The 17,706-nt window shown below is 46.2% G+C and overlaps 1 protein-coding gene and 1 long non-coding RNA gene across 3 annotated transcripts in view; one reads left to right on the forward strand and one right to left on the reverse strand.

The window, feature by feature from the left end:
- Positions 1 to 248: 248 nt before the first annotated feature.
- LOC127009157 (uncharacterized) overlaps positions 249 to 17,706 on the reverse strand; it is a 43,934-nt gene continuing 26,476 nt past the window's right edge. The window contains exons 2-17 of one of the 2 annotated variants that reach the window (XR_007761682.1): positions 16,832 to 16,948; positions 16,418 to 16,452; positions 15,443 to 16,032; positions 13,789 to 13,994; positions 13,058 to 13,297; positions 12,773 to 12,861; positions 11,212 to 11,297; positions 9,091 to 9,190; positions 8,337 to 8,511; positions 7,900 to 8,026; positions 7,195 to 7,325; positions 5,575 to 6,602; positions 4,518 to 4,989; positions 3,822 to 3,894; positions 3,475 to 3,608; positions 249 to 2,167 (exon numbers count right to left, since the gene is read on the reverse strand). Coding sequence is in view for 1 of the 2 variants with exons in the window: in XM_050881942.1 (XP_050737899.1) it covers positions 6,544 to 6,602; positions 7,195 to 7,325; positions 7,900 to 8,026; positions 8,337 to 8,511; positions 9,091 to 9,190; positions 11,212 to 11,297; positions 12,773 to 12,861; positions 13,058 to 13,297; positions 13,789 to 13,994; positions 15,443 to 16,032; positions 16,418 to 16,420 (1,806 nt within the window). In the remaining variant the exon portion in view is untranslated. Of the gene's footprint in view, positions 2,168 to 3,474; positions 3,609 to 3,821; positions 3,895 to 4,517; positions 4,990 to 5,435; positions 6,603 to 7,194; positions 7,326 to 7,899; positions 8,027 to 8,336; positions 8,512 to 9,090; positions 9,191 to 11,211; positions 11,298 to 12,772; positions 12,862 to 13,057; positions 13,298 to 13,788; positions 13,995 to 15,442; positions 16,033 to 16,417; positions 16,453 to 16,831; positions 16,949 to 17,706 lie in introns of those variants that run through there. The other variant, XM_050881942.1, reaches the window with a different exon arrangement.
- LOC127009158 (uncharacterized) lies at positions 2,614 to 3,133 on the forward strand. Its single transcript, XR_007761683.1, has 2 exons — positions 2,614 to 2,686; positions 2,845 to 3,133. It is a non-coding gene; the product is annotated as an uncharacterized LOC127009158 (long non-coding RNA).

The following is a 17,706-nucleotide window of genomic DNA, read 5'->3' on the forward strand; positions in this document are numbered from 1 at the left end:
GGTTAGTATTAGTGAATCTATTCCAAGTGTGACTCTGTAAGAGTGTTGGATAAATATCCTGACTTCTAGGGATTTATTTTTATTTTTTTGCTATATATTTCCTTAGGATTTACCCTTTTTATAAAAACTAAGTATTTAAGGCCTAGAATATACAAAAAATCAATCTAAACAACTGTTGCTCTGGTCCTATACTAATCAGGATTTTAACCAACCATTAGTAGTTTAATTTGGTTTTCTATACCAGAATGTCACTTTGTGGTCATTTTTATTGCTCGCCTGTCCAGTGGTCACAAGGTTCATGAAGCAGATGAAGCAACAGTCACTGGTCCAAACTGCCCACCTCACTGCTAATACAAAGCTTCAAGTTACAACAGCAGCTGGCAGTATATAGGCAGCCTTGAGCTGTTCAACATGTGTTTGTGATGAGAAACTATATCAAAGGCACATTACCTTAAAGTTCTTGACCCGTGCTATACAGTTCTTAATCATATAGCAAGCTTTATAATTTATAAAGCCTTATTAATAACTTTACTGAGGCCTAATGCCTCTTGATTAACAATACAGTCTTTAGTGCTGTGTGAAACTTCATGATTTGACAGATTCTTGGGTTACTTCACAACATCCAGCCCATAATGGCATACACTCACTCCCATACTCTGCCTAATGACCTCCTGCATTAGTAACTGTTCTCCTGCCCCTTCCATGCTGAAAATGTGCCTCCATAATATTGTGCCGTCTTTCAGTAGCTAACAGAAACAAAAGGGAGAGGATGGACACACATTGAGCTACAGAAAATATTGTTGCAAGAAGCTAGAGTGAAAAACTGAATTCTGAATTGATGAATTTCCTCATCAATTTCTAAAAGGATATCATGTAATCTTCAATGCCTTTCCTTATGTTTGTCTCGCAGACAAGATGCATTCATTTTCTCCATTCTCCTCCCTCCAAACCATTCAGTGAGTCTGCCGTAACCAGTGGTGGGCACAACTAACTGAAAGCTCATCTTTGCTACCTGGTAATCCAATAACTAAAAAGTTATCCTTGCTAACACTAAACTACGAACTCTCCAAAAAATTTAGAAAAGCTAATGCTACAGCTTCCCGTGCAAGGATTGCTGCCTGTCTCTTAATGTTGGTCTCCTTGGGCTGGTACATACATGATGCACTGTCAGTGCAAGAGGTTAGTGTTCCTCTAATCCCTTGACTTAATGACAAAGTAGTCTTCCAGGCAGGGACACAGATTCTGAGACTCCTGGCCCTCACTCTCCTCAGTCTGAGAAACCTCTGCCTTACCCACAGTTGATACAGGCTCCTCAACAGGCCCAATAACCTAAGTGGAACAAAAATATCTTTCAGTTTCCACAATGATAAGCGCTAACGTATGCTGCTGTTGCAGACACTGTAAGACTACATTATGACGTCTTAAGGGAACTGAACTCAAAAGTGCATAATACAAAATTCTGCTCAGCTGTTGCTGCCTTGACCTATCATGTTCTGTCACATTTGCATGTAGTCAGCCAATAGCGTGCCTGACTGACTGTTGGGGACACACACACAGCTGACAGGAATAAATATGTATGAGTTTTGTTAGTGAATTTCAGTTAGCAAAACTAAATATAGTAGAAGATATTGATCCACTAACACTTTCCAACATTAACAGAAATGCTAAGTTTGCTTCATTAATTAGTGGTTAAAGGAACCGTGCCCACCACTTGCTGTATTTTAAGGTAGCTATGGAGTTAAACACTAACTGCTGGCTACCCCTTTGAGGATCCAAGAGATCCAGTAAGCCTTCTCAGAATCTGTTTTTCACTCTAGCTTCTTGCAGCAATATTTTCTGTAGCTCAATGTGTGTCTATCCTCTCCCTTTGTTTCTTTAAGAATGCTTGAAACCAATGGAGTGGCTTATATTCACACTTTTCTTCCCTAGAATTTTAAAGCTAGTGACACATTAATATTTTCATTCCCTGTTGTGCTGCTAGGGATGGGCTCATGGGTGGGATAGGGCTCTGGTGGGCCTGGGTGATGGCTGGGTGGTGACACAGATGGGTTTTGTTCATGGTTGGGTTCCAGCTGTGCTTCTCGTTCACAAGGGGTGGATGACGGGTTGTTGGTCTCAAACATGTGTGAAGTCTTCTTTTGCTTTGCAGGATTCTGTTGCACCACCTCTGTAAATAAACCGTTAACCAATGTAAATACTGTCCTCAATGGCTCATTAGGTGTGGCAGTATTACTACCTAAGGAATAACTGCTTAACTGAAAAAATTACTCATGGGTAGGTGGTGGCCGAACTGGTAGCGTACTGGACCCACATTCGCCGCGTGATGGACGACGCGGGTTCGAATCCTCACGCTACCGCTCTGATTTTTCAGTCACCGCCGAGTGGCTTAAAACTACCCACATGCTGTCCTGAAGACCACCCATCAACCTGGACTCTAGAGGAAGCCGTCCAAGCGAATCAAGAAAGAGTTCCTGGGGGCAGCATGAGCCAATGCAAGGCGGCGCCACTATAAACACTCGCCTGCGCCAGAACGGGCTGGGACGACCATCAGGCCCCACCTGGAAGAAGCCTTGGGCCGACCATCAGGCCCCACCCGGAAGATGCCTACATGGTCCCCACCCGGAAGATGCCTACCGGCGCAATAGGCAACTTAAAAATAAAAAATAAAAAAAAATAAAAAACCTAGGTCTTGACTCAGAAAATTCATATATGCTTCCTTACTAATGAGACTTTCTATACAACAGAGTGAGGTCATTCTTTGTTGATTTATACCATAAAGTGCTGGCTATCATGAGTTTGAAGATACCCTAACTTACCTAACAAAACGCCGAACAGTTACTCTAGGTCTTGACTCGGAAAATTCATATATGCTTCCTTGCTAAGGAGACTTTCTATACAACAAAGTGAGGTCATTCTTTGTAACATGAGGTTATTCTTTGTTGATTTATACCAAGTTGCTGGCTATCATATGTTAAAAGACACCCCAAACCTAACAAAATCACAAAGTTACCATATGTCTTGACTCAGAAAAATCATATATGCTTCCTTACTGACTGAGTGAGGTCATTCTTTGTTATTTTGTGCCATAATCTGTAACCTATTGTTTGAAGATGCCCTAAACTTAGCTTAATGTTTACCATATGTCTTGACTCAGAAAAATCATCTATTTATCCTTACTAAATGAGACTTTCTATATAACACAGCAAAGGCTTTCTTAATTAATTTATGGTATAGGTGTCTGGATATATGTTTGAAAGTTCCTGAAACTTAAGCTAACTTATTGGAAATAAAAGTTTTATTGCTTAAAACTTTTAATTAATATTGATTTTAACTAGAATTATTTTTTTATTAAAACACACGTGAAAAATTGGAAAATTCCCGAAAATTCCCGGGCCCTGAAAATTCCCATAAACTTTCCTTGTAAAGTTTCTATTTTTCCAGAAACTTTCCCGCCCTTTGCAACCCTACTTATACCTCCAGGAAATGTAGACATTATGCAGGGGGGACACACAATTGGACTGCCGGCCATAGGGTCGTCCACACTGGGGAAGAAGGGCCACTCTGGCTAGCTCTTGTCACATGGCTCATATCCATCCATATCTAAATATCTGTAAGATCAGTATATGTTTACAATGTATATAACTAATTAGTGATTTATGATCTCGAAGAACATGAAAATCCTTTTTCTCATAAGTATGGACTAGTTGACTGATGCAAAGTGAGTAGCTACTTGTCTTTTTGCTGTAAGCTTCACTTAAATAATTTTCTGCCATGGCCACAGAAACATAGCGCCACGGATCTTTTTTCTCTTGCCAGCGTACCTATTAAACAGATGGACGTGTTCTTTGTAGACACTGATCAGCAGCAGCAATGACTCAAGTGGCCAATCATCCTCTGAAAAGACAAATTATAGTACAAAAGTGTGGCAGTAAATCTACAATTACTGCTGCATAATTTTATTTTGGCTGAACATATTGTAAGTGCAAGAGTTAATCAGCATTTTCACTTATAAATGCAACTGCATTGTACATTCTGGAGGCTTTCCTCCGAGTATTTTGCCTTCAAGAAGATAATATCAACATACCCATGGAACTAAACTGACTTTTATAAGTTTAAGTACTGACTAATAGAAATTTTCTCAATACTAAGAGGCTAAAATATCAACCAAGGTTAGCAATGAGACACCAATGCCAGGGTCCCTCCAAGCAGGTGAATTTAACCATTTAAGTAGTTAAGAATTATTCATAAACTAACAGAACCCTACCTTATCCTAATGAACGGTATATCAACTGCCGCTAATAGTGACCTATCACCACAAAAATAGAGTTGAACGGCTGCAAAAATAACAACTTATTGCCTCTTAGATAGGAACCTGTCACCTTCCAATTTGCTGGAGTGGCAAAATTTCTCAACATTCACTGAGCTGCTGCCCAGTGAACAGCCTCTCCATTTTGTGAATATTAACCCAATTAATTTCCTAATTTTATATTACCGAACACTGATGTCTTCATCCTCACCTTGTGATGGATGTAATGCCATTTTAATGTGTTGCCAGTCTGGATAGCAATGTGTGTGTGCATGACTGTTGTTGATGTGTAGATGTGCCCCTCAGCCCGTCGAGTTACCGGGACTTCTGCAGGAAGGTCTGTGTACACTTGAGGGCGTGGAGGGCAGTGTTGGGGCTGAGGGTGTCGCCGCCCAGCAGTCCTCTGGCGTTGGCTTGTGGATGCTGTGCCTGGCAAGGGATGCTTTGAGCCTGGTGCGGAGGGAGAGGCGTCTTGGGCAGCGAAGCAGGAAGTGTTCTGGTGTGTGGGGCACCATGGCCAGTGTGGGGCCGAGCCATGGTGAGTTGCTGTGGTGGGCGTTGAGGCGTCTGTGACCCATGCTCAGGCGGGTGATGTCTGTGTCCTTCTTCTTTAACGTTTGTTGTTGTTGGGTGTTTTCATGGGGCTAATTCTTTAACGTTTGAGGGGGTGGTTAGGCCAGGCCCTGTGTGGATAAATCTTGATGTAAACAAATTTTGGTCTTGGTCTGGGTTGTGCTCTACGACTACGCCAAGGGAGTGGTTTAGACTGCAATCCCCTCCTGTCAACAACTTTAAGTAATATAGCGTGACATTCATCCAGGGTCCCTCTCTCGCCCTGTGTCTGGTCCCACACGACCCTTCCGTGAACGTGATACCTTCGTGCGAAAAATAAACGTAGTTTGGTTGAAACAAACAGGGCAAGCATACTATGATCAGACTTTGTTATTAAATTTAAATCGACCTTTGTAGGGACCCGAAAATTCTCGGATTGGACTTGAAATACGGCCCATATGATATCAATCACTTCGTTTAATTCATCCACATCTGATAAACAATTTCAACCATGTTTCTACCTTAATTAAATTAAACAATGTTAGGGCGCTAGGGACTAACAATAAAAACAAAGCCAGCCTTTTCTTAAAAGTATAATATTTATATAAAATATGATATATACATCATATACAACGAAGTACACATGCACTGCCACGGGACCCGCCCGCGGACATTATTAACAAGAAAACAACACAAACAGAAGGACAATCACTCACAAACAAAGCAACAACAACACTTGGTAGACGTCAACCTGAGAGTTGGTTATGGTGGTCAGCGATTGTTCCAGACAGCGGAGTTACTGGCTAGCGTAAGGAACCCGAGGTGGTGGTTATGGACACACTGGTTGGGAGGGTTGTTATCACTTTAGGGGCGTTGCCCAACCGTAGTCACCGGGACTCGCTCTTGCGTCAGTCAGGTGGAGAGGCGTAGTGAGAATGCTGTGCCAAGACACCTCTCACACTGTACAGAAAATGTCCCACGGAAAGTTTCGCCACCACCGCCACTGCCACCCGCGTCACTTGTCACCATCACTGTCGAGAGTTTCACAAGAACAACAGCTATGTAGTGAAGTGCCGCGGCTATTTTCCGGAGGCTCGCTGCATGGACCTCGCCAGCGTATAACATGTTGGGCTAAAATCTTAACCCTTCCATATATCAGACGAAATGTTTGGTAATGCTTTGATACATGTCTTAACTGTAGTATCTGAGTCAAATTAACGATCATGCACCCATGCCTGCAATAATCACGATAAGATTAGACATTATCACAGTATTAGGAAAATGACACTCGCAGCGGCCAGTCAGCGTCCAGCCGTGACGAGCCACTTGTCTGTCCTTACACACGAAGCATTCAACCATGATATTCTTGTTTTCCTTCATATTTTCCACTTGCGAACACTTCAAGCGGCCATTCAGAGCTCAGGCATAATCAGCCACTTGTGTATTCTTCTCTATCTTCTTGTTTTCATTCCTAGCGGCCAATCAGTACCCAGCCATGATCAACCAATTGTATATTCGTCTCTCCCTTCTTTATTTTTCATTCCAGGCGGCCATTCAGCACCCAGTCGTGATCAGCCACTCGCTTAGTCTTGTCTTCTTTCTTTTTTCATTCCTAGCGGCCATTCAGCGCCTGTAACGTGATCAGCCACTTGTTTGTTCTGGGCCGTGAGCGTCAAGGCTGCCGCTCAGGTGCTGGCAGCCCACGATATCCAGTCAGACGTGTACGACACCTTGTGGTAGATACCTGCGTGGGAGAGAAGGGGAAGATGCTGTGAATGTCTGTTTTGTTGGCTCCCAGAAGAACGATTGCGGGAGGCAGCCATCGTGAAATCGCCATCTTATCATCATCAATATCATCATTTTCATTATTATTGTTATTATTATTATTATTATTATTATTATTATTATTATTATTATTATTATTATTATTATTATTATTTTTAGTCTATCATTATCATTATTTGTGTTACCATAGGCGTACGAGCCGGGGGGGCTGGGGGGCTGCAGATATTTCGGGGAGAGTAGCCATCGTAACAGTCTAACATTTATTTTTTTACAGGCAAAACATTATTCGGGCAAACAGACATTTTTCGGGCAAACAAGAGTTCAGCCCCTCTCAGATGAGAAGGCTCCCGTACGCCTGTGGTTATTACTATACTTTTTGACACACACACACACACACACACACACACACACACACACACACACACACACACACACACACACACACACACACACACACACATTCCACCCCATTTTCTTCCCCTCCACTACGAACCCCTTCACCCCCACACACAGTACCCCCTTCCTTCCCTTCCACCACTACAATCTCTCACCTGGCTGCTTGTTCTGGGCGCAGGAGTAGCCCGCCGAGACGATGCCAGCCAGGAACCATCGGCCGCTCTCCTGTATCATGAGCGGCCCGCCGGAGTCGCCCTGGCAGGAGTCCTTGCCCCCGTCACTGTACCTGCGCGGCGGGACGACAGGCTTAGATTATCCTCCGGCACGCAGGTATGTGGTTATGATTGCCAATGTTCGCGTTACTGCAACTGCTACTACTACTGCTACCAATTATTATTATTATTACTAATTATTATTATTATTATTATTATTATTATTATTATTATTATTATTATTATTATTATTATTATTGTTTTACCTCTTGCACTAGCATCAGAACCATTACCATCATAAGTAGTAATATCAGCAGTAGTAGTAAAAAAAAAGTAATATTAGAATGTTACGAGATTAATAATATATGCCTGAGCTCCGTGATCACAAAACGCCGCTCTATATGAATCCCCCAAGACGTGTGTGCATAGCAGTGCTAAGATGAGGTGAAGAAGACCTCGCCGAATGAAGATCACGTATTATAATACCGAGATCTGATACACACACACAAAAAAATACCCTTTAAGTGTCATTTTTTTCGCGAAGTGTACTACCACGTACGTATTTTATGTCTATTGCTGCTCTAGCTCGAGTGATAGATAGGTACAGAAAGAGAAGGAAAGAGACCGAGACAGAGAGCGCTCACTCACCCGGCACACATCATCTCGTCGTAGATTATAACGTTGATGCCTTTCTGCCGGTGCCAGTCCTCGCACAGCCGCGAGTCGAGGATGGGCACGTCCACCACCTGCAAGGTCTTGGGACGGAGCCGTGAGCCTGGAAGAGTAGGGAGGGTGAGGCAGGGTCGTAGAGAAAGAAGAGGAGGAAAAGATAGAAAGCGAGGGGATTCAGGAGAAGGAAAGCGTGGCGGCGTGGTGGGGAGGAGGAGGAGGCAGGGCCGTAGAAAAGGAAGAGGAAGAGGAGCTAGGAGGTAGGAGGGCATAGAGTGAAGCAGGGCAGTAGAAGAGGAAAAGGAGTCAGGAGGATGTGGATGAGACAGGAGGTAGAAGGCACTTGAGCATAGATAAGAAGGGAAGCATAAGAGTGTGAGGCTGTGACATAACTAATGGAGGTGAGTCGTTCTTACCAGACTGCAGGGCGCCCCAGCCAGCCGCCCACCCGTAGCTGCCAAGCCAGTCCGTGCCCTTCTCGGGGAGGCAGATCGGCTGGACGTGAGGCTGGTAGTGGACGGGTTGGTCGAGGGTGATCACTGCAACGTCGTATCGGTCAGCTTGGGGCGTGAACTTAAAATTCGGGTGAACCTGAAAGAATGGGAGGGTCAGGGGGTGTATATAAGTAAAAAGGAGAGCAGTGAAGTAAATAAAGTGGGTTATTAAAGTAAAGGAAATAATCTAGGGTGTTGGACGAGTCATGGAGATGCCTCAAGGGATGTAAAGGGACGTTAACTTAAAATTCGGATGTACGGTAGAGGATGGGAGAGTCAGGGGTTGCATATACTTGAAAAAGGGATACATTGGGGTCTAGAAAGTGGCATTTTAAGGGAAAGGAAAGGACTTGGGATGTGGAACGAGTCATGGAGGTGTAGAGAGTGAATAAAAAAAAAGGTACTAACATTAAATTCGGCTGGATAGAAACGGATTGAAAGAATGGCGCTTGGTGGATGGATTGGTGCATAGGGAAAGTCTTGGTAGATCAATTGGTAGGTAGGAGAAGGCTTGGTAGGTTGACCGATGAATAGGGAAAGGCTTGTTGAATGGACTAGTGGATAGTTATAGATGGGAATAGCCTAGAATGAGGGTTGAGTGACGTCGAGGAGAGGTAATGCAGAACTGAAGACGATGAAAACTTTGGAGTATAAATAAAAAGAGGTAGAAACTCACTTTGATGTCTGTAGCGCCGAACACGAGAGGGTGGAGAGGCTCGCGTTCAGAGTTGAGCACGTAGTCGCCGAGGGTGACACGAATCTGGTGAGGCCGTGCCCTGAGAGAGACAGAAAAATTGAGAAACTGAGGCAGAGAGAGAGGAAGGACGAAGCTGTACGGCGATCGCTGTGTTAAGACGGACGGGACGGAGGACGGACGAAGCCTCATAGTCGAGACGGGCGGACATAAATCTTTTGTTGACATGGATGTTTCTTAATATTAATTCGTAATCACTATAGTTCGTGCACTCCCCCACCTCCACGTCAGCCGGCGCCTAGACTTTCTACTCACTACCTGTCCTGCTAGCGACGAGAAAGGCCGAGGAAAAGAAAGCTTGGCGCGGGTAACGACACTCACCGGCACACAGGCTTGGTTGTATTATCCTTGTGTTAACCTGAGCCACGTAAAAAGTTGTCCCGACCTCGCTAACCTTTCATTGCTTTGTATATTCATAGCTTGGTGTTCTCTCCTCTCCACTGCACACACACACATACACACCACACCACCACCACCACCACCACTACACCACACCACACCACACGCAATATAGTGGAGCGGTTAGCACGCTCGCCTCACAACGGAGAGGTCCCGGGTTCGATTCCAGGGCGGAGTGGAGACGGACGGACAGTCTCCTTTAATCCGTGCCCTGCCCGTGTCCACCCAGCGGTGAATGGGTACCGGATGTCTGTCAGGGGTTGTGTTCCGCCTCCCGCGTGTGAAGTGAGGTTTCAGCCGTTCTCAAAGATCCGTCAGATGACCTCCAAGCTTATTCGGAAAGAGTTTTAGGTTGCTAGTGGCTCGGTCTGGGTGGCAGGGTTGACCTGACGTGTAAAGCTACCTTGGATATACGCTGCGAGGAGACGGTTCCCGTGATGATGATGTCGTGGGTAGGAGTCGTATGCGAGTCTCGGCCGTCGTGATAACTACTATACGGAAAAAAACGAGCAAAGAAAGGAAGTAAAGAAGACTAAGAAAGAGGAGCTTATTTGATGGTTCTTTCATTGAACGCTTCATGAATATACTGCGTTCTTTACAGCCAGGCGGGGAAAAGATATATATTTACATTTTATTTTCCCCGGGTCACGAAACTACATATATCTTTTAATCGTGATCTGTAAAATTAAGCCAACTTTCACTGTTATAGCCAAGCGAATTAACCTTTTATTTACCGAACCGTACGGCTCAAATACACATTCTTTCAGGAGTCACACCGGTGAATCATCACTTTTTCTTTTTCCCGAGTCATGACTTGTTAATTTTTTGTGTATCAGCGGGGGGTCTGCCGGCGCCTCGACCCTGGACGCTTGGCTCGGACAGGCACGGCCCAACTTTCTCTAATCTGGGCGGGTGAGGTTGGGCGGGGCAGGGAGGGACGGGTTAAGAGCTAAGGGTCATGTTCTTGAACACCTCGGGGTCAAAGCAGACATATTTGACAAGGTTTTCGTAGGAGCTTTGTGCATTTCCAGGAGTAGTTTTATGATCCTAGAGGTAGTTTGGCCCTTCTTTTGTATCATGAACCTAAAAAAACACTCATGAGAACCCGACTGATCTTCTTTGTTGACTTTGGAATAGTTTATGTGAGGGGGGAAAGCGTCTGACATTCTATCCGACCTAAGACTTTACTCTCAGACGCGTCGGGTTGTCACTATCAATATCTTTCCGGGTTATGGAGAAGATTAGTCAAGTTCTTATGAGTGTGTTTCCCTTTTAAGGCGTATATAGAAAGTAGAAACCTCCGAAAACTACCGCTAGGCTCATGAAGCAACCATTCTACAACCTGCAGGAGAGCCTTTCCAAATAGGGGTCCATAGGCTCAGGTCGATATTCTCAGACGCTTCCACTCCTCACATCAACCATTTCCAAAGGCTGAGAAAGAAATCAGTCGGGTTCTAATGAGTGTTTTTAGGTTCATGGTACAGAAAAAGAGTCACACTACCAGAAGGGTCATAAAGCTACCCCTTGAAATGCCCAAACTCCCACGAAAGCCTTGTCAAACATGTGTGCTTGGGCGCCGGAAGGTTTCAGAATATGAACCTTAGACTGGACAAGGGTGGGCGGTGCTGGGTTGCGTTGGCTTACCTGGCGACGCAGTGCCCGGCGGTGACCACGTGGTACTCGTTGATGAGGGACCCGCCACAGCGACTCGTCCCGATCTGGATGTAGGCCTAGGGGGCACGGGGAGGTCAGGGGAGGGGGGCGGGGAAGGGAAGGGAAGTGGAAAAAATAAATTGAGGAGAATCTGGTGGTGCGTTGCGGTGCAGGAAGTAAAGTTTTGTCACGGTAAGGTTTAAGTTTGTCACGGATATGCTTAGGTAGGTAAATATAAAGTTGTCCTAGTACTCTATCCCTCACCAGGTTGTCTAGGAACTGTCATGCAGCCTTGTGCCTCTGAGCTACACTAGATAATGCTGAAGAGTACTGTCAACAAGAGGAATACTAATACAGTTGATCCCAAGTAAACTAGTCCATGATATAATAAAGTTAATGCTGTCCTCTTTTAGCAATGGTGAAGGGTATTGTTAGGGAGAATATCACAGTCAGCAAGTGATTGGTTTAAGGAATCCCTGCATTAGTCTAGCTCTAGTAAATAAAGGCAAAGATGAGGTTATCAAAATAGGTTCCCTTCGTGTAGACTCAAAACCTTGCCAAGACCCACAAAGATAATAAACAAACTCGGTCCACAACTATAAAAAAAAGTCCACTGATTAAAAACTGAGCTAAAGAAGAAGGAATAACAATAGCAATCATTCTTCTCTATGACTGACAGTTCAATTAAGTCACACCATCATCTTCCCAGTCCACTATGTCCGTATTATATGTAGTAAGTCATATACAAGTCTGGCGGGTCCTCAGACTAAGTAAAAGAGAGAATACACAATAACAGTACTATGTAACTCTTCTCTAGGGCTAAAAGTTCACTAAGTAACACCAGAATTCCATTAAGAGGCACACCACCAGTTAGTTCGTTCTCTCAGTTCAAGTTTGCACGCATTGTAAGCTCTCGTGTCCCTGGCTAGCGGGTCCTCAGGTCAGGGTGAAGGGAGGTGCATGTCGGCTCGGCTGGTCCATGTCTGTCTGCTGCCTCTCAGTCCTCAGCTGCCGGCGGTCTAGAGAGTGTCTTATAGCGAGTCATAGCAGTGCACAATGATGTAAGGGGAAGGAATGCTTGAAGGTGCTCTCTCATTCTCTCATTCACTCTTATCTTATTCTCTCTCTCATTCTCTCAACAACAACAACAAAGATTAAATACATTAGGTTATTTGCTAGTCTTAGTCAGTCACTCTACATCATCATCATCATTGTTAGCATTCTTAATCTCTCGTTGGGTTTCAGGGTTCATTGTATCAGTCTTAGATAGATGATGGATTTAGTCAACTAGTAATGCTCTTTTGGTTTAAAATAGCAGTAGTATCCGTTAGGTTAAGTCAAATCAGCCACACATGAGAAATACAACAGAAAACACAGTCAGTATAGCACAGTATAATCAAATGAGCAGCCTAGGTAACTGGAATCAAGTTAGAGGCGTAAGATAAATTGATAGGCGGTGCAGAACTAGCTTAAGGGTAATATGGAATGTGCCAAGAAGTGAAGGTCAGTTTAGGGAGCAGCGGGGAAGGGCGTGACACAGGGAGACACTCACCTGCCACGGAAAGGAGCCAAAGCCAGCCTCCGTCCCGCCCACGATCCTTCGCTGGGCGGTGAGGCGACTGCTGACACTGAGACCGCAGCCTGCCAGGGAGAGGGAGAGGCGTGAGGGGTGTGAGAGGAAGAAGGGATGGAGGGAGAGAAGAAGGGAGGTGGGGTAAGGCTAGCAAAATGTAGGAAAGGAGAAATGGCAAGGTGGATGGGATTTGTCGTGTCCCCTAAGCGTGTGAGGAGAAAAAGTAGGCAAAAAATGGGATGGGGTGTTGTCTTCTAGTCGAACCTTGGTCGTTCCTGATGGGTCCGTAGTCGACGGGGATGAGGCCGATGCTGTCGTCTCGGTACGTCTGGTGTCCTCGCTGTCCCCGCTGGTTGGGTCTCGAGCAGCAGGCAAAGAGGAAGCCGCCGCAGCCCCCGTCTATGAGGCCGCCGCCGAGCCAGCACATGAGGAAGAACTCGCAGGTGCCCGTGTAGCACAGCGTCGGGTCGCCCAAGAAGATCCGTCTGGTGGCAACTGAGAGCCCTGTTCGGGATATGCACTGGTTAGAACTACTACCAACGCCACTACAAAGTCTCCACCAGTAAAACCATCTGCCTCATAGGGCCATAGTTGTTTTGTGGCCACTGAAAGCCCTGTTTTGGGGAGGAACATGCGTGACTACCACGAAAGCATCCACAAAAGCCAATTGATGTTATTCCTAGATGGGCCTCTTTTCCTCGAGTGGCTTTAATCCTCCCAGATACTGATGGTGTTCCTTATGATAGACGTACCCTTACCCATACTCAAAAAGTGGACAGCGAACTTACACCCTTTGGCAGATAAATAGACAAGATGGCAGTGAAACATATGCGAGTTTTAGAGAAGAAGAAACAACGAATTATGCCTACAATAATAAACAAGAAAAAAACACACAAAAGGGAGTCCGTTTCAAAGGCCATCTCTCCGATCCTCAACTGAACTCAGAGGATAAACGACAATGCACCTAGATTTCTATTTATTTATATGCTACCTACCGGAGGATGGCGGCGGCGCCCCCCTGTGTGGAGCCGTGGTGCGAGTGTTGCGACCCAGCGGGAGGGCCTTGGGTCGATCCTCAGGTCCGCCGGGGCCCTGAAGATCGCCGCCAAGCCTCAGGTCAGCCTCCAGTTGCGCCACGCCCGACCCCGCTAGCCCCAGCCGCTCCGCTATCTGCGTGGCTTGCAGGGCGTCAAGGCTGAACCTGTGTGAAGGAACGCTTAATAATGATCCTGATATTTTTTTTACAGCAAGGGAGGCATCTCAAGGACCCCAAAACACAAACATCAACAAAAACATCCCCGCTATACGCCGCTCCGACAAAACAAGAAAAAAAGAAGATAGGGCAGGAGAAAGGTTACTTCCGAGTGGAGAAGTGTCTTGATACTCTCCTCTTGAAAAAATGATATAATAAGTAATTCTTGGGGTTTCATGGTTCGTGCCAAGCGCCAGGGAGATTATGGTATAGTAATTGTCTGATGTCTGGCGATACGGTACACTCAATATGCTACTGTGCTGTGTTGAGGCTAAACCCGTATGTAGGATAATAACAGAACAGTAATGATAATAATAAGTAATTCTCGGGGTTTCATGATTCGTGCCAAGCGCCAGGGAGACGCGAAGTTTAAAGCGGATAAATTAAGAATTAACAGGGACATACACAAAATTGGTTTACTAACAGTTAGGTGGTGGGTGGAGTGGAATAGGCTTAGCGCAGTCATGTGGTGAGTGAGTGCCAATGTCACATTCAAAAAAAAACTAGAATATTCATGGATGGGGATATTAGGTTTAGGGTGGGGTACGGGACACGGGAGCTTAAGGTCAAGTTTCAGGCTGCCTACAGGCCTCTGGGCCTCTTGTGCGTTCCTGCGTTCTTATGGTATAGTAATTGTCTGATGTCTGGCGATACGGTACACTCAATATGCTACTGTGCTGTGTTGAGGCTAAACCCGTGTGGAGGATAATAACAAAATAGTAATGATAACAATAAGTAATTCTCGGGGTTTCATGATTCGTGTCAAGCGCCAGGGAGATTATGGTAGTAATTGTTTGACGTGTGACGATACGGTACACTCGACATGCTACCGTTCTGTGTAACCCATAATCACCAGACCGCACGCCATACCATGCCTTGTTAGTAGAGTACGGCGGGGCGAGGCGCGGCCCAAACAATGGTGTATATGGGCGCAACTCTTTTAGGCACATGTTCCCTTCCACCGTGACACCCACGAGCCCTCAGCGTGAAACAAAGCGTCTCTGTGTTGAAGGTGGCGAGGCAGCTTATTAGGTCTTCCAGGTGTTGGTGGCTTTCATCCCTGAGTGACTACTGTCTTCCACCATCACCACCACCACCGGGTGGCTGATTCACGACAGCTGTGTGTGTATATGATCAAGGGTTCTGTGGAGTCTTGTTTTCTCTTGTTTGCTCTCATTCTTGTTTGCGTTTTAGTCTGTTCTGTCTTGTTTTTGGATTATTCTTGTTCTTCTCCTTTTTCTTTACGATATTTTATCTTTAGAAATGTTATCAAGTGTTTCTGGCATTGGTTAGGTCCCACCTTGACTATATTGTTCGATGTTGGTACCCTTATAGAAAATATATCTATCTATCCATCTATCTATCTATCTATCTATCTATCTATTAATCCATCTCACCGCGTCAGTATGCTGTTGTACTCCTGCGGGGAGATGGTCGCCTGCTCGTCGCCGCCGGTGAGGGCGATGCGCGTCTGGTTGAGCTGCTCGATGATGGCGTCCACCTTGGAGGTCTGGTAGAAGGGGTCGTCCGAGAGGTCGGGCAGGGACACGGGCGTGAGGCCTCGGTGCAGGGAGGGAGGAATAAAGCCAAGGTCCTCCTCCTCGCTGGTGGCATCTAGGTCCTCTGCCCAGTCGTCTACAACCGTGGGCGTGATGTCGCGTTGTAAGACTAGCTCCGAGGGGCGGCGGCGGGGGGCAGCAGACGGCGGCGGCGGCGAGAGGGAGGATGGTGGCGGTGATGGCGGCGGCGGCGTGAGTGAGGTGGACGGTGTGAGCGGCAGTGCGAGGTCCTGAAGGTCTAGAGTCCTGGCGTTGCGGCGCTGCGGCCCCGGCAGAGCCTCGTGGTAGGGGGCGTCCCGCACGGCGCCCCACCGGCCCGCGGGGGGCGGCGGCTGCGGAGCGTGGGCAATGGCGGCCCAGGGCGCCAGCAGCAGCAGCAGCAGCGCCAGATGTGCTGCCTGACCCATGGCGGCCTGGCTCCCGCACGTCTGAAACAACACCTCGATTACCACTGTGTGTGTGTGTGTGTGTGTGTGTGTGTGTGTGTGTGTGTGTGTGTGTGTGTGTGTGTGTGTGTGTGTGTGTGTGCACGAGCACACACGTGGTGCGTGAGGGCTTGGGAGCGTAAATTCAATTACTGGGAAAATTGGCCAAGTTTCCTGTGGAAATTATTCTTTGCTGACAATAACAATGACGCACAGATGTTGACACTGATTGGAGAGTTCCTTAATAAAGGCAGACTCCGCGAATTTATGGTGGTTGGGGACGTTTTTGTGATGAGGAAACGTCAAGGCAGGAGACTTGTGTGGTAAAGTACCTTGTCTTTAGACGATGCTCTTGAAACGACCGCTCTAGGGTCGTGGTGGGACTCACCATGTTACGAGTGCGTCGCTGGAGGCTGCATTGACCTGAAAAAAAAAAAAACCGTACTGATAAGCAAGGACCGAGCAACACGTTGACAATATTTGGCTGAGGAACTGAGCTTTAACCTATCAAGGGAGCAAGGCATATAACAGGAAGAGTAATAGATTGTGTACACACATGAGACGGCAAAAGCGGCGAGACATAGACTTTGGCACAGTGGCACAGTGACAAATGACTTTTAAGAGACAGATCATGCTGAAACACTGAGTGGGCATAAGAGGAATACATGTAACTCTTTTGAACTAGAACAAGACTATCAGTGAAGAGAGCACATTGTAAGGTTAGAGGCAAACTTGAAAAGAGAAAAAAACAAACTGTGCAAGATGGAAAGTAGGCGTGGTGTGCCTTTGTTGTGACACTCACGGGTGACGACGGCGGTGTCCGGGGGCGGCAGGCAGGCAGGTGGAGGTGTGGAAGGGACAGGACGGGACGGGACGGGACGGGACGGGACGGAGAGGGAAGCAAGGCACACGATGAGACCTGCAACGAATATGATACATGAAGATAGCTCTTTCCCTTCTTCTCCTTCTCCTCCTCATCACCATTATTTTCATTATCATGACTCCCGCAGGCTGGTAATTAGTTACGGTATCAGTTATGGTAAAGTGGTAACCCGGTTCTTCGTCTATCACTATATACTCCAAAGCCTCTCCTCTTCCTTGGCTTTGATATACCAAGTTTCTAGGGTGCAAACCAGCGCTCTGAGGAACCGTGGTGTGCATCAGACAGGGACAAGGGTCTTTCGTAGGCTTTTTGGGCATTTCCATGGCTAGTTTTATAACTCTTTTGTACCATGAACCTAAAATAACACTCGTTAGAATCCGACTGATCTTCTATTCGACCTTTGGATGCGAGGGGTGGAAGCTTCTGAGAATACCAACCTAAGCTACACGAGGTGGGCGGGGTCTAGCGCCTCCTCACTTTCTTCGGGGTGGTCGCAGAGGAAAGCTGTATATCTAAAACCAGCATCGCCAGGGTCCGTGTATACATGACCATCTACGGAGCGAAAGTGACAGCGATGGTGGTGGTGATGGTGGCGCACTGCCTGAGAATAACCGATGGCTGCGTTTGTTGAATATTGTTATGTATTACTCGTCAGCAGCAGTCCTTCCTCCTCCATGGGTGAAAGTGCCGTGCCGCCCTATGCGTTGCGCTCTGCTTACGTGATTGCTACCGGAGTCTGTTGGTGGTGGGAACGTGACTCCTTTGTATTTGTTTTTCTTTCTTTTCTGCTGTCC

Source organism: Eriocheir sinensis, chromosome 40 (genome assembly GCF_024679095.1).
Source record: "Eriocheir sinensis breed Jianghai 21 chromosome 40, ASM2467909v1, whole genome shotgun sequence".
Taxonomy (NCBI): Eukaryota; Metazoa; Arthropoda; class Malacostraca; order Decapoda; family Varunidae; genus Eriocheir; species Eriocheir sinensis.